Source organism: Carya illinoinensis, chromosome 10 (assembly GCF_018687715.1).
Source record: "Carya illinoinensis cultivar Pawnee chromosome 10, C.illinoinensisPawnee_v1, whole genome shotgun sequence".
Lineage (NCBI taxonomy): Eukaryota > Viridiplantae > Streptophyta > Magnoliopsida > Fagales > Juglandaceae > Carya > Carya illinoinensis.
In genome coordinates, this window is record NC_056761.1 from 36,235,135 (window position 1) to 36,249,358 (window position 14,224).

Sequence of the window (14,224 nt, forward strand, 5' to 3'; positions counted from 1 at the left end):
GAAATTGGACATCACGTGAGATGTATGTCCGTCCAGTTGGAATATGAAGGCATAAGTAACCTTTGTGGTCTGGGCTATATCCCATGAAGATGCAAGGTTTAGATCGATAATCCATTTTATGACGGTTATATGGACGCAAGTTGGGTCAACATAAACATCCGAATGTGCGAAGAAATTTATAATCCGGGGGATGTTTGAAAAGAGATTCAAATGGGGATTTTTTGTGAAGTATGGGTGTTGGCATTCAATTTATGACAAAAACGGAAGTGGAAAATGCCTCGGCCCAATACTTGTGGGGAACAAAAGCATGGGCTAAAAGGGAGAGCCTGGTTTCCACTATATGTCTATGTCGTCTCTCAATAGTGCCATTTTGGGCATGAGAGTAAGAGAAGTTATGTGGTGATTGATGCCTATGGATTGAAAAATTTGGTGGAAGGGTTGAGATTTCCCTCCCTAATCGGTTTGGACAGACAAGATTTTGGAAGAGAAGAAATTATGAACATAGTTGATAAAAGCTAAAAAAACAGTAGGCACTAGATTTAGAAGATAAAGGAAACAACCATATGTATTTGGTGCAATCATCAACTATAGATAAATAGAAACGACATCCATTTGAGGAGGGCATAGGTGCCGGTCCCCATACATCCAAAAAAAAAAAGAGCAAATGGTGTATATGAATGAGAAGGGAAAGGGGGATGAGGTAGGGAGTGAGACTTGGCTTGAGGACAAGCTCGGCATGGGGATAATTGGCCACTGTGTGTGACAGGTAAGTGAAATTTATTTAATGTGAAAGCTGTGGTTTGGTTGTGGGGGTGGCCAAGACGAGAGTGCCACATGGTAGGGGAAGTTCTTTCACCAATTAAGGCATGGGTGGAGGGGGAGGAAGTTGAAGGTGGCATGGCGGAAACATCATTTGGAAGAACGTAGACCCTGTCCTTAACGCTGCCCTAAAGGAGAGTTGCTCGGGTATGCTAATCCTTCACAAAGTGAATCACATGCTAGTCTCTAGCAAATATAGTGAATGAAATCATACAAAGGTGAAATTACCAATTACAATTTCAAAAAATCCGAGAATCACGTGCTATGAAATAGACTTGTTGAGTTTAAGAACATTGGAGATAGATTAATCTGAATTTTTGTATCAACTGGAAGATTTATACACCATTTAGTTAGTCAACCAAGGGAATTACATGTAACAAAGCTTGCTTCTTCAAGTGCATGAGAATGAGGTTAGAATTCCAAGATCGATTACCAAGAGGCATTAACAACTTCAATCTAAGCTAGTTAGCTGCATCTTTTCCTAATTTTGTTGTAGTTCATGAGCATAAAGAATAGGCGATCGAGTTATTGACATGGCGACTTGCCCCCGTTTGTTTTCTACTTCAGCGTTATCGATCTACATATGATTCAAACTAAATAGCCGTTGAGTTTAGTATTATTGATCCTAAATATGAAGAGAAGACAATATATTATGCACGCGTTCGTTGCATGTATTTGGAGAAAAGTGAAAGCATATGTCAAGGCTCCGATTACTTAGAAAGCAAAAAAAAAAAAAAAAAAAAAAAAAAAAAGGAAAAAAAAAAGTGGTAATTCGAGGGACCAAACCTCCAAACCAGAACAAATAAATACAATGACTCTTTAACATACTTTTGAACAAGACCCAACATGACTCTACAATTTACTACCAGACTGCATGTGGCCCACGACTTAACAATAACAGACACACTAAATGCAAATTAAAATAAACATAAACCATCAAATCACTTTGAGGGCTAAGATTCACTTGAGCTTTTTAGGGACATGATAGAGACCCCCTGTCTTCGAGAACCTTGTCAACTAGGTATTCGAATCTAATTCTGAAATCCCTAATTTCCTCCCAAGTTGCTTCCTCTTTGGTAGGACCATGCCATTTCACAAGGAGCTCTGTTGTTGCCATTCTATTGTGCTGCTTTAGACGTCTTTGCCAGATCTTCTTCGACTCTGGAAGGAGGGAGCTGTTGTTGTTGGTTGGAGGCAGCTTCAGTTGAAGGAGTGTGGTCTGACTCATTTGTTGAAATACTGCTCTGCTTTCTTTTTGTTGTTCGCCGTCTGCACCTTGGCTTCTTCTGGTCATTCTTCTAGGAGGTCTAGGTTTTCTTTTAATCTTTAGTCGTTGAGGTTTGGATTGGAGTGCTGGACTTAGTAGGTAGGCATTCCTATCTCCACAAGGATCACCGCCTCTCTTCCATAGGTGAGGGTGAAAGGTCTCTCCTGTAGGGGCTCTCATGGGCGTCCGGTAGGCCCACAGCACCTTCAAAAGTTCTTCGGCCCATCCTCCTTTATGGGCCCCCAACCTTTTCTTCGAGGTGGCCAATAAAGTTTTGTTGATCGCCTAGGCCTGTCCGTTAGCCTGCGGACGCCAAAGAGGAATACTTGACCTTCATCCCCAACTCAACGCACCATTTTCGGTTTTCATGTGAGCAGTCCAATTGTTTACCATTGTCCGATACGAAGCTTTGGAGGATGCCAAACAAGCAAACTACCGACTTCCATAGGAACTTCGTGATGGCTCGGGTGGTGATGGTTGCCAAGGCTTCCACTTCACCCACTTGGTGAAGTAGTCGACTGCTGTGACAACAAACTTTATTCCTCCCTTGGCCACCAGAAATGGGCCAATTAAGTCTAGTCCCCATTGCACGAAGGACATAGGGACATGATTGATGTCAATTCTTCTAGCTAGTACCACGCCATAGGTCTGTGTTCTTGACTCGCAAAAGGCGATGGTGGCGAAGAACTTACGGTAGACTTGGTTGGTGACCAAGGATCATTGTGACAGTGATAGGGAACATCGGCATGGCCGTGGGTGGCTCCACAAGCTCACTATTGGGTTGCACTGACTAACATGTTGTGTTGTTGGTGTTGAGCGACTTCCCGTGGTGTGCACTAGTGAGAATGGTGAGGGACATTAGCGAGGAGCTCCAAGGAGGTCGAAAACCACCACGTCGGTGACAAACAACATCGGCGAGCAAGGTGGTGGTCAATTGCTGGACCTTCACAGTGAGCTAAATTGAGCCATCTTCTCGCATTACGACTGGAGAGGATGGTGAGGAATAGTGGCAAGGAAGACCAGGGAGGTTGGGAACCACCATGCCAGTGACAAACGACTTTGGTGAGCAAAGTGGGTGTCGGCATGGGCTGGCCGGCACATGGATGCCTGGTTTGGTGGTACTTTGGCAACGTGCATCCTCTGCCCACGCTGTGCCCAACATGATTAACTTCCAGTGTTAAGGAACCACCCCACCCTGCGTCAGAAATCACCTGCTATGCAGGGTGGTGGCTCCACCAACTCATGGACACCAGTGTATGGGCCTCCAGCCACTCGTCAATCTTTGGCCGCATTGTGCAAGCGTGCACAGTGTGCCACTGCGATGAGCAGCCAGTGGGGGGCTTTTTCATCATGATATCTCCGCCATGTTGGGTGGCCGCCCTCGAATCCACCATGCTATGGGGGTGGTGGCTACAGGTCCTTCCCGAGGAAAGATCAACTAGGTGCATGGCATGCACCCCTTACGTACGGTGTGCTTGGCATGCACAGTGCATCTGTCATGTGCACATAAGCTTTTAGAGACGATCTTGTAAGCTGCGGAATTCACCTACTCTACTTTTCAACATTAAGATTAAGAAATTGATCTCACAAACGGCATCAATGTTTTAAAATTTAAAAAAGTTGAATTATTTTTTATATTTTATTTGAAAGTTTGGTAAATTTGTAATAATTAGATAATGATTATATAAAAAAGTTGAAAATTTTTAATTAAAAAGTATTTATATTTGTGATATTTAGATATTGAGATGAGATAAAATGAGAGAAAATAGAATCATCTCTAAGGCTTTAAATATTTCTTATTCACTTAGTATTGACCGGATAAACTCTTGACCCCAAAATTTGAAGAAAAATTCTATGAGTTCTAAAATTCTGAAAAAATAATAAAAAGAGGTCAAATTAAGTAACATTTACTTTCTTTACTATTTCATGGATCGGTGATCCTTATCTAAATTCCATTTCAAGCCTTTTTGGCATTATCTAATCCCTATCGACATCGAAGCACAATATGAAACGAAGCAACAATATTAAATATAATAGGATACTGTTTCAAATCTCTTTCACACGTCAAATCTAGAAAGAACCAATGCGCTTTCTCATCATCAGGAGTTGAAAGGAGGAAGGTGGTGGGGCTGGTTTTTTGTGGCAGATAATAAAGAGTTGAATATTGCAGCTGAGTTTTCTTTTTTCTTCCGAGCATTCATTTCCTCCCTCTTCTTTTTTAGTTTTCCTTTGATCAAGGAGCTAGCAGTTTGTCGACAACTAAAGAAACCAAGAGTAGGATCGGACGTTATATTGGTTCGGTTCATAATCCTCAAGGGAAGCACATGAGGCCTATAAAACTCATCAGGGATCTTGTTGTGTTTGTTCACCAAACAGTAAACATATTTTTGGATCTAAAACCCACCTACTGAGAACTAAATACAGGAGTACACCACCCAGAAAATAAATAAATAAATAAATAAATAAAGGTAATTATAAATAAAAAAATAAAGGTGAAATTACGTGGATAAGGGAGTTCTAGAAAGCGACAGTCAACAAGTTCAAATCTAAATTGTTCTGGTCTAAGGACTCTTTATGCAGTCAATAATTAAATGCATTAAAATTTTCCAAATAATTGTGTTAAAGATGTGTCTCACAGGCCAATTTGAAACCGCTCACCAAAAATCGTCAAGGAAGCTGGTGGGGCTTCTCCTGAAAACACTCTAAAATCGTCAAGGAGGCTGGTGGGGCTTCCCCTGAAAACACTCTGATGCTTAAGTCAGTGAAAAGAAATAGCAGTCAAATTATTCCTCTCAATTATCAAAGATTACCTGGTATATATAGACCTGCTTGCGATACTTATCTTATTTAGGATTTATCGGTGCAGATCATTACTTGATATTTTGAACAATCATGTTACTTCCCGGTGTCGTTATCCTTCCGTAAAAGATGGCGAGAGGCACATCTTCTCTTAGACTCTTCTTACTTATCCCATTGCGGCCCCTAGATTTGCCCTCTGTGTCGTTTGTAATATAATGGGCCTCTTTTGGTGTCTAGGGCCTTTTGGTCTGAATAGTCCCTCCAGCTACCCCGCCAATTCCCTTTACCTTTTTGGTGGAGGGAATTTATATTGATCAGCTTTGCTGCCGTAGGAGTGCTGGGTGTCTCCACACGGGCCTTCTTTTTGCCTTTAATCCTCTTGCGCATGTGTCACTTCTTGCTTCCTCTTTGTGTATGGGCCTTGGTACGTGGAGGGCGAATGACCATGGACATAGGCCCATACTATCCACGGCCCTCAGGTGCTCGCTGGCCCACCGTACCCCTTTTTCTTTGTCGTTTTGTACCATTTTTTTAAAAATACTGTGGATTGCCCATCATTTCCCGTTGCTATTGGCAGAAAAAGTGGAGGGTTTTCTTGCGATGGTTATACTTCCTTTCCAGTGCCGAAGTACACTTTCTTTGTTTGTTGGCATTCTGCATTCTATCTTTCTTCAGATACCCCATCTTTTGTCCTCCCTCATTCCTTTCTCTGTTGTTTTTTCAGCTTTCCGAATCTCTTTCTTGCCTTCGTTCTTTGTCTGTTATGATCCTTCGTACTGTTTTACTTCTATCAATTTCAATGGCCTGGTGAAGGTGAGGTTTCTGAGAATCCCTTCAAAGTCCCTAAGGGGGATGACTTTTGCTGGGTACCGATGACGTTCGGGTATCCGAGAAAAGCATTTTGCCAAGATTTGGGAAGAATTTCATATTCCTAAAACTGTTATCTTGGTGGCTCCCGAGTCTGGATGCTGCGACGACGAGGGTTTTGCTAGTAAAGTGGCTATCACCATCCCCCTCCTGCAACATGGGTTGAGGCTCCCCTTCTGCCACCCTCTTCGTGACATTCTGGACGTCCATAGCATAACTCCTGCTCAACTACACCCTTTTGCATTGAGGGTATATCTCTGCGCTTGTATTGTCTTCCGTATGGTTTTGGAACCTCTCGGCGACCCTTATCCTGACCTGACTGGTAGGGAATTTTTGGCGTTTTATAACGTGAGAGAGGTTGCCAAGGGTAATGTGGTTAGCTTCCGCAAGAAGGATAACGGGCAGACGCTGGCCCGGTGTGAGACTCATTATTCCAACCCTAAGGCGTGGACATCCAAGTTCTTTTTTATCACTGGTCAAGGTTGGCAGTTCCTCGCCTCAGAAGATGTCTTTCAGGACTTTCTAGTTCATTCAATCTGGCGACCCATTCCTGACGAAAAGAAATTGTGGTTTAGAATGGAACCTTTTTCACGCCGCGAACTGGCTCGGATTGAGACCGTCAGTTCCTGGGTTGAGGCTAACCCTGAAGAGATTCACACTGATCTCTTGTTGACCTTCGCCCACATTAATCGGTTCTTGATGTCTCCCAACCGATCTTATTTTCAAGGTCATGACTTTATGATCTCAGCCATCATTCCTCCTCCCATGCCAAAGCCCTCTAAGAAAACTTCGAAGCGTGATCCCTCTAAAGAAAAGAAATCTCATTCAGAAAAGAGGGGGGAAAAGAAATCATGACCAGAGAAAGAGGAAGCCACTGAGAAAAGAGGGAAAAGGAGCAAGAAAAAGAACGATGATGGCGGCCAACGAAAAAGGGCCCGTTCTGGAGACTCTTCTCCCCTTCCTCCTCCTCAAAAGAAGACCCTGGTGCCATCTGAGGACGTCTAGGAGTAGACGCCTCAGGAGGATGTACAATCTCAGACGCCCACTCAGCTAGCCACCCCCGAGCCCCTGTTACCTCGGCTAAAGGATACCACCTTATTCTCGGGGAGTGAGCTAGGCCAGATTTCTACCCCGCCTACTACCACCGTTCCTCCCTCTCCACGGGCGTCCTAGTAGCCACCGCATCCTAGTGGCTTTAGGGATGTGGAGGTTTAGCCGACTTGGCCCTTTTTGACCTGGCCGCCTACCTCCAAGTTGGGTTTAGTTCGCAGGAGCATTCCACGGTCTCCATTCCTGCGTTTGAGTTTCCTGTCCTGGAAGGGTGAGTGAGGCAGGTTGTGGCCGCCCTAAACCTTGACTCTGTTACCGGGGTGACGGCTTGTTTGCCCCCTCCTTCTGGTGGTGCCCACGAAGAGGCAGCCCACGTTTTGCCAATAGGTAGCCAAGAGGAGGCATCGGAATCCTTGCCCATAAGTGGGGCGGAAGGGGCCTCTCCACCCCATGAGGCTGAGCAGATTGACACAACAAGGGATACTTCTCCATGCTTGATTGAAACAGGCGGTGAGGTTGGTTCATAGCAAACCGTCCCAGAGAGTCTACTAGCTACCATCTCTAGGGGAAGAACCCCCTCGTCAGTTGGCAGTGAGGCAGGACTCTCTCTCCCTTCCCTTCATGCTTCTTCTTTTGGGGGGGACACTGACTCCCTCATTGAGGAGGGGTGGGAGAATTTCCTGCGGGAAGATGCCCGCCTTCGTGAGGTTGATCTGGCTTTCCCACCACTCCTTGTGCGCTTGGGGGATTCATCTGGGAGGATAGCAGCTTCGTCTACGAGGCCTGTTGAAGCCTCACCTTTAAGCCCTGGTGAGATTGTTGGCGGGGTTTCCGGTGGTGGTGGTTCCTCAATGGCTGTTAGCTCCCAAGTTGAGTCCGTTGCCCAGATGGCCATTCGTTTTGGAGGCTGGCTCTCTGAGGTACTACGCACTCGTTTGGTTGTTTGTTTTCATTCTTGCACGGCATCAATGACCTAGCTGGGTGGATAGTGGCCGATCGTGCCCAACTTGAAGAGGAGGTCAAGGAGCGGTGCAAGCTATGCTATATAGCTAGGCGTGCCTCTAAGAAGTGGCGGGTTGACAGGGCTGAACAAGCAGTTTTAGCTGAGGAGAGGCATGTGCTGGAAATCCTACTAGAGGAGGCTGAAGGTTACTCTCACTCTTTGCAGGGTGATCTTGAGATACCTGAGGCTAAACTTCTTGAGCTGCGTGACACTGTCCGCCTAGCAAACGAGGTCAAGGCTAAGGATGACTTTGCCCTGACCCTCTTTCAATCTGGTACAGATTCAGCCAAGCTGCAACTATCAGAGGCTCAAAAAAACTTTGAGACTGAGTGCTCACGCTTGAATTCTGAGCTTGCTACCCGTGATGGGATGCTGACTTCTCTCCAGGGAGACTTGGCCCATTCTCAAGAGGGTCTAAATGAGGCAAACTCGGCTCTTGGGGTTAGTCAATAGAGGCTTGCCGAGAAGACGGGTGAGCTAACTGCTGTTTAGGAGGAAATTGCATGACTTCGTGCCCAGTTGACTCGTGTCCTTGCAACAAGGGATCGGGCCTTTACTTATGGGCATGGTCGTAGTATTATGAAATTAAGGAACCATCTCCTGGCTGCACCAGGCACCAATCTTAGGCTTCTTGAGCGGAATTTGTTCCATCCCAAGGAAAGCGCCTGCTGCGAGGTTGACAAGTTTGGGCGAAAGGAGATACATGATGCTTTCATAAATGTGCCCCGGGCGTTTTCGCCTGATGATGTCCCTTAACTTGTGTCTTATTCATTTTGTATTTCTGTATTTTGCACATTCGTGATAATGGATTTGCTTTTGTTTTGATGAATGTCAGTTAATTTTGCCGTTGCATGCTTTAATTTTGCTGTTGCACGCTTTTATTCTTGGTCTTTTATTTGTGGTTGGGCAGTTTTGCCGTTGTTGCCCTTGTTTGTTAGGTTGTTTGAGGTTAGTGGGTTCTGAGGACCGGTGCGCCACCCTTCATGGCACCATAAACTGCTAAGGCTTGCCTTTGGTGTTTAAGGTTGACGTGGTTTGAGGACCTATGCGTCATTTTTTCATGGCACTGCATGCTGCTAAGGCTTGCCTTTGGTGTTTAGGGTCGGCGTGGTCTGAGGACCTACGCGCCTTTTTTTCATGGCACCGCAAGCTGCTAAGGCTTACATATGATGTTTAGGGTTAGCATGGTCTGAGGACCTACGTGCCCTTTTTTCATGGCACCGCAAGCTGCTAAGGCTTGCCTCTGGTGTTTAGGGTCGGCTTGGCCTAAGGACCTACGCGCCCTTTTTTCATGGCACTGCAAGCTGCTAAGGCTTGCCTCTGGTGTTTAGGGTCAGCATGGTCTGAGGACCTACGTGCCATTTTTTCATGACACTGCAAGCTGCTAAGGTTTGTCTTAGGTGTTTAGGGTCGGCATGGTCTGAGGACCTATGTGCTCTTTTTTCATGACACCGCAAGCTGCTAAGGCTTGCCTTTAGTGTTTAGGGTCGGCGTGGTCTGAGGACCTACGCGCCATTTTTTCATGGCCTGCATTGGATATATATTTTTCCATGAGAACTCTTTTCATTGTAGAGAAATAATAATAAAGCGTACTATGCTCACAAATAGTGATAATGCAAGTTTTGACAAAATGTAAAGAAAAAGGGGAGCACTACAAAAGTCACTGTTAAAATTTTTTCAAGTGCTCTGCGTTCCATGTGTGTGGAAATTCTTTGCCTTGGTTGTCTTTTAACCGATACGATCCAGTTCTGTTGTTGGCCACTACTAGGTAAGGACCTTCCCATCATGGTCCCATTTTCCCTTCATCTTGGGTAGTCACCCTGCTCTTCTTTAGGACTAGGTCGTCCACTTTAAAGGTTCTGGGCCTTACCCTTTTATTGAAATATTGCTCGGCTCTTGTCTTTTCCTACAGCATCCGGGCTTCTACCATCTCCATTTCTTCCTCTAGTAAGTCTAGGTATTCTTCTATTTTTTTATCGTTCTGGGTGCTTGAAAAATGGCTCGTTCTATAGGTTGGTAACCCTATTTCCACAGGGGCAACCGCCTTACATCCGTAGGCCAGCGTAAATTAGGATTCTCCTGTTAGAGTTTTTGCTGTAGTTCTGTACGCCCAAAGTACACCTGGCAACTTGTCTGCCATTCCCCTTTTGTCTCTGCAACCTTTTTCTTAAGGATTGAGAGTAACGCCTTGTTTGTTGGTTCAGCTTGACCATTTGCTTGGGGATGGCCTGGGGAGGAGTACTTTGCCTTGATTTTCAACTCAGCGCACCACTCCTTGTAGTGGTCTGAGTTGAACTGGCGCCCATTATCCGTTATAAGACTTTGGGGGATTTTGAACCTGCAAACAATATTTTTCCATAAGAAGTTTGTCACGGTCTTGCTTGTGATGGTTGCTAGTGGTTTCGCTTCCGCCCACTTTGTGAAATAACCCATTGCGACTATCATAAATTTAACTCCCAATTTTCTTGGTGGAAAGGGTCCCACCAAATCTACACCCCATTGGGCGAAGGGTCATGGCGCTGTTACAGATGTTAACCCCTCAGGGGGGGCATGTGGTACTGGTGCATACGTTTGGCATTTGACACACTTCTTGCTGAACTCTCGTGCGTCCTTTAAAGCATTGGGCCAATAGTAGCCCGCCCGAACCACTTTTCTGGCTAAAGTTCTTCTGCCAGAATGATTCCCACATATCCCCTCGTGTATCTCTGCAAGGACGTACTGTGCTTCTTGTGTGGAGATGCACCGTAGTAATGGGGTTGAGAATCCCCTTTTGTAAAGAACTCCATCGATGAGCTGGAATCTAGTCACCTTTTTCTTCACCCTCCTCGCCTCATCTTTTATTTCTGGCAATTTTCCTTCTTCTAAGTATTCCATAATCTTGCTCCCCCATTCTGGAGTGTTAGATCCCACGAAGCTAATTTCGATACCAACTTGTCAGCGGCCTCATTGTCCGCCCTCGGTATCTAAGTTATGGTGAAATACAAGAAGAGGTTGTGAATTTTCCAGACTTTTGCTATATATTTTTTTTAATTTTTTGCCTTTCGTAGCATATAGGCCCAACACTTGATTTACAACCACTTGCGAGTCTGACCTAGCTTCTATCTCCTTTACCCCCATTTGTGCAGCCACAAACAATCCTGCTATCAGTGCTTCATTGTTTGTTACTTTGAATGCCAGCGTCGCCATGTAGTGTCGTCCTTTTCCGTTAGTACTCAATAAATGCACTCCTAGGCCTCCACCTTCTCGGCAAGATGAGCCGTCTATGAATAGTACCCACGACTTCTCCGATGGTTCTATTGTTTCTTCTTGGGGAAATTTCGAGAATTCTGCCACAAAATTTGCCAGCGATTGCCCTCTGAAAGCCTTCCTTGGCTCGTACTCCAAATCGAACTTGCTAAGCTCAATCGACCAACCTATCAATCGGCCCGTGCTATCCCATTTTTTCAGGACTTTCGCTAGGGGGGTCTCCATGAGTACTCTTACTGTGTGAGCTTGGAAGTAAGGTTGGAGCTTTTTGGCCACCGTTACTAGAGCGAAAGCTAACAGTTCAATTTGAGGGTACCTTGCTTCAGCCCCTTTGAGTGCTCGACTAACGTAATATACCCGATGCTGGGCAGCCTCCCCCTCTTTTACTAGGACGGTAGATACAGCATTCAGGGAAACTGCTAAATATGCGTAAAGTACGTCACCCTGCTCTGGTTGTTTCAATAGGGGTGGACTGGCCAGATATACCTTTAATTTTTTGAACGCTTCGTCACATTGTTCATTCCAAGGATGTACCTTCCACAATACTTGGAAAAAAGGGAGGCACTTATATGTTGATCTGGATATGAATCTTCTCAAGGAGGCCACTCTACCCGCCAGCCGTTGCGTCTCATTCAGGTTCTTTGGAGGCTTCATGTTGAGTATGGCTTTTATCTTATTTGGAGAAGCCTCGATTCCTCTCTCAGATACAATGAAGCCCAAGACTTTTTCCGACTGGACCCTGTAAGCACACTTTGCTGGATTCAACCTCATTTTATAGTGGCGTAAAATCTCAAACTTCGTTTGCAAATCCGTAAGGTGTTGGGTGGGTTCCTTACTCTTTATCAACAGTCATCCACATATACCTCCATAGATCTCCCAATCTGTTCCTTGAACATTCAATTTACCAACCTTTGGTAGGTCGCCCTTGCATTCTTCAAACCGAAAGGCATAACTTGGTAACAATACAACCCTCGGTCTGTGATGAATGAGGTTTTCTCCTCGTCTGCCGCGTTCATCCGTATTTGGTTGTAACCTGAGTATGCGTCCATGAAGCTCAACATATGATGCCCTGCTGTTGCGTCTACAATGACGTCGATGCGTGGTAATGGGAAACTGTCCTTGGGACAAGTTTTGTTGAGATCTGTGAAATCTACACACATCCTCCATTTCCCATTTGCCTTTTTTACCATAACTACGTTGGATAACCACTCAGGATAATGGGCTTCCCTGATGAAACCAACTGCGAGCAATCTTTCCACTTCTTCGTTAATAGCGGCATACTTTTCTGTACTGAATGATCTCCTTTTCTGTCATACTACTTTGTGTGTTGGGTCTACGCCCAAGCAGTGTTCGATGACATCATTATCTATGCCAGGAATCTCTTCGTGGCTCCATGCGAAGATATCCTGGTGCTCTATCAGCAGCTGTTTTAGGGCTTTCCTATCCGTCGGTGGGACCTGTGTTCCGATTCGTGTGGTGGTCTCGGGCGGTTGGCTTATAATGTCACAAGCTCCAATGGTTCATTGACTTCGTCATGTTGCTGGTTCTGGTCGTCCCTGACCTCAATATCTTCCTCAAAAGCTAGTGCCGTAGGTGGGGGATAGGGTGGCGAGGCTTCATTCTTCTCTTCCACAATACAGATCTTGCTTTTGCAATTCCTGTACATGGCATTCCCGTGCTAGGGTCTATTTGCCTCTTGCCTCACCTACTCCCTATCGGTTGGGAACTTCATCTTGAGATGTTAGGTGGATGTTACCGTCCTAAGGTGGTTAAGTGTTGGTCTTCCCAATATAGCGTTGTAAGAAGAGGGAGCTTTTACTACTAAGAAATCTATCATGATGGTCGCCATCTGTGTTCCAGTTCCTGCTGTTACTGGGAGGGTGATTGCCCTTACGGGTTGGATGGTATCTCTTGAGAAACCCTTTAATGGCATCGGGGAGAGTCTCAACTTGTTGACCTCGATGCCCATTTTTACGAATGCCTCCCAAAATAGTATATCGGTAGAGCTGCCTTTGTCTACTAGCACTCGCTTGGTCGTATAGTTGGCTATCACGAAGGTGATTGCTAAGGTGTCGTCATGCGGATACAACACTCCTTGTCTGTCTGCCTCTTTGAAAGATATCACCATTTGTTCGTTGCTAAGCTTTGGAAGCTTGTGCGCCTTGTCTGCTAAAAACACCTCTTCATATGTTGCTTTCCGTGCATATGCCTTCCGATTGGACGCTGAAATACCGCCCCTAGCAAAACCTCTTGCTATGGTTTTTATCTCTCCAATGGGTACCCTATTCTCGTTACTTCTTTGGGGGGTTCTATCCGCCCCATTTTGGCGATTCTTGGCTTGGTGCCTTTTTTCTGGACTTTGACTCCGCCAGGTTTCTTGTCTAGACTCTTGGCGCCTTCTCGGCCTCGACTGTTTTGCGACCATTCATTCTAACTCACCGGTCTCTACTAATTCCGCTACTCTTTTCTTCATGGTCTTGCAGTCTTCAGTCCAGTGTGAGCTTGTCTGGTGATATTTGTAGTATCGACTGCCCGTCCTGGTAGGGCGACATTCTCCTCTTTCCTTCCCTTCCTCTCGTATGCCTAGATTATTGTGTATTAGCCTAGGACTGTGATCTGAGCGCCTCTTCCGTGCTCTTTCTCGCCTACTCTCCTTAGCTTTTTTGTCAACCTGCCCGTTTCTTTGCTCGGTCCCCCTATCTTCCTTACCAGGATCCACTAATGCTTGCAGGGTGTCTTCCGCATTAACAAAGTCGTCAACCCTGTCCATGAATTATCTGAGGGTGGAAGGAGTTCTTCGGGCCAACTCCGCCATAAAAAGGACTACGTGGCTATACTCCTCCCAAAAGGGTGGCCAGAGTGATCTTTTTATCTTGGTCATTCGTTGTCAATCGTTCCTTGTTGAAACGAGCCAGGTAGGCCTTTAAATTCTCATCCTCCTTTTGTTTGACAGGTAGTAGGTAGGTAGCTGGGCCCCGACGCCTCCTGCTAGGCATGAACTGGGTCAGGAACTGTTTTGCCAACTCTTTGAAGCTGTCTATTGATTTTGGCTTGAGGGTCCCAAACCATCCCCTAGTTGTCCCTTTTAAAGTCAAAGGGAAAGACCAGCACGCAATCTCTCCAGGGAAACTGTGGAGCGTGATATGAGCTTTAAAACTCTCTAGATGATCTAC

At 45.5% G+C, this 14,224-nt stretch overlaps 1 protein-coding gene across 1 annotated transcript; it reads right to left on the reverse strand.

The window, feature by feature from the left end:
* Positions 1-9,887: 9,887 nt before the first annotated feature.
* LOC122278690 lies at positions 9,888-11,822 on the reverse strand. Its single transcript, XM_043088876.1, has 3 exons — positions 10,844-11,822; positions 10,375-10,696; positions 9,888-10,143 (listed from the first exon to the last, which is right to left on the reverse strand). The coding sequence occupies exons 1-3, from the start codon at positions 11,820-11,822 to the stop codon at positions 9,888-9,890; spliced, it is 1,557 nt and encodes a 518-aa protein (XP_042944810.1).
* Between the last annotated feature and the right edge of the window lie 2,402 nt (positions 11,823-14,224).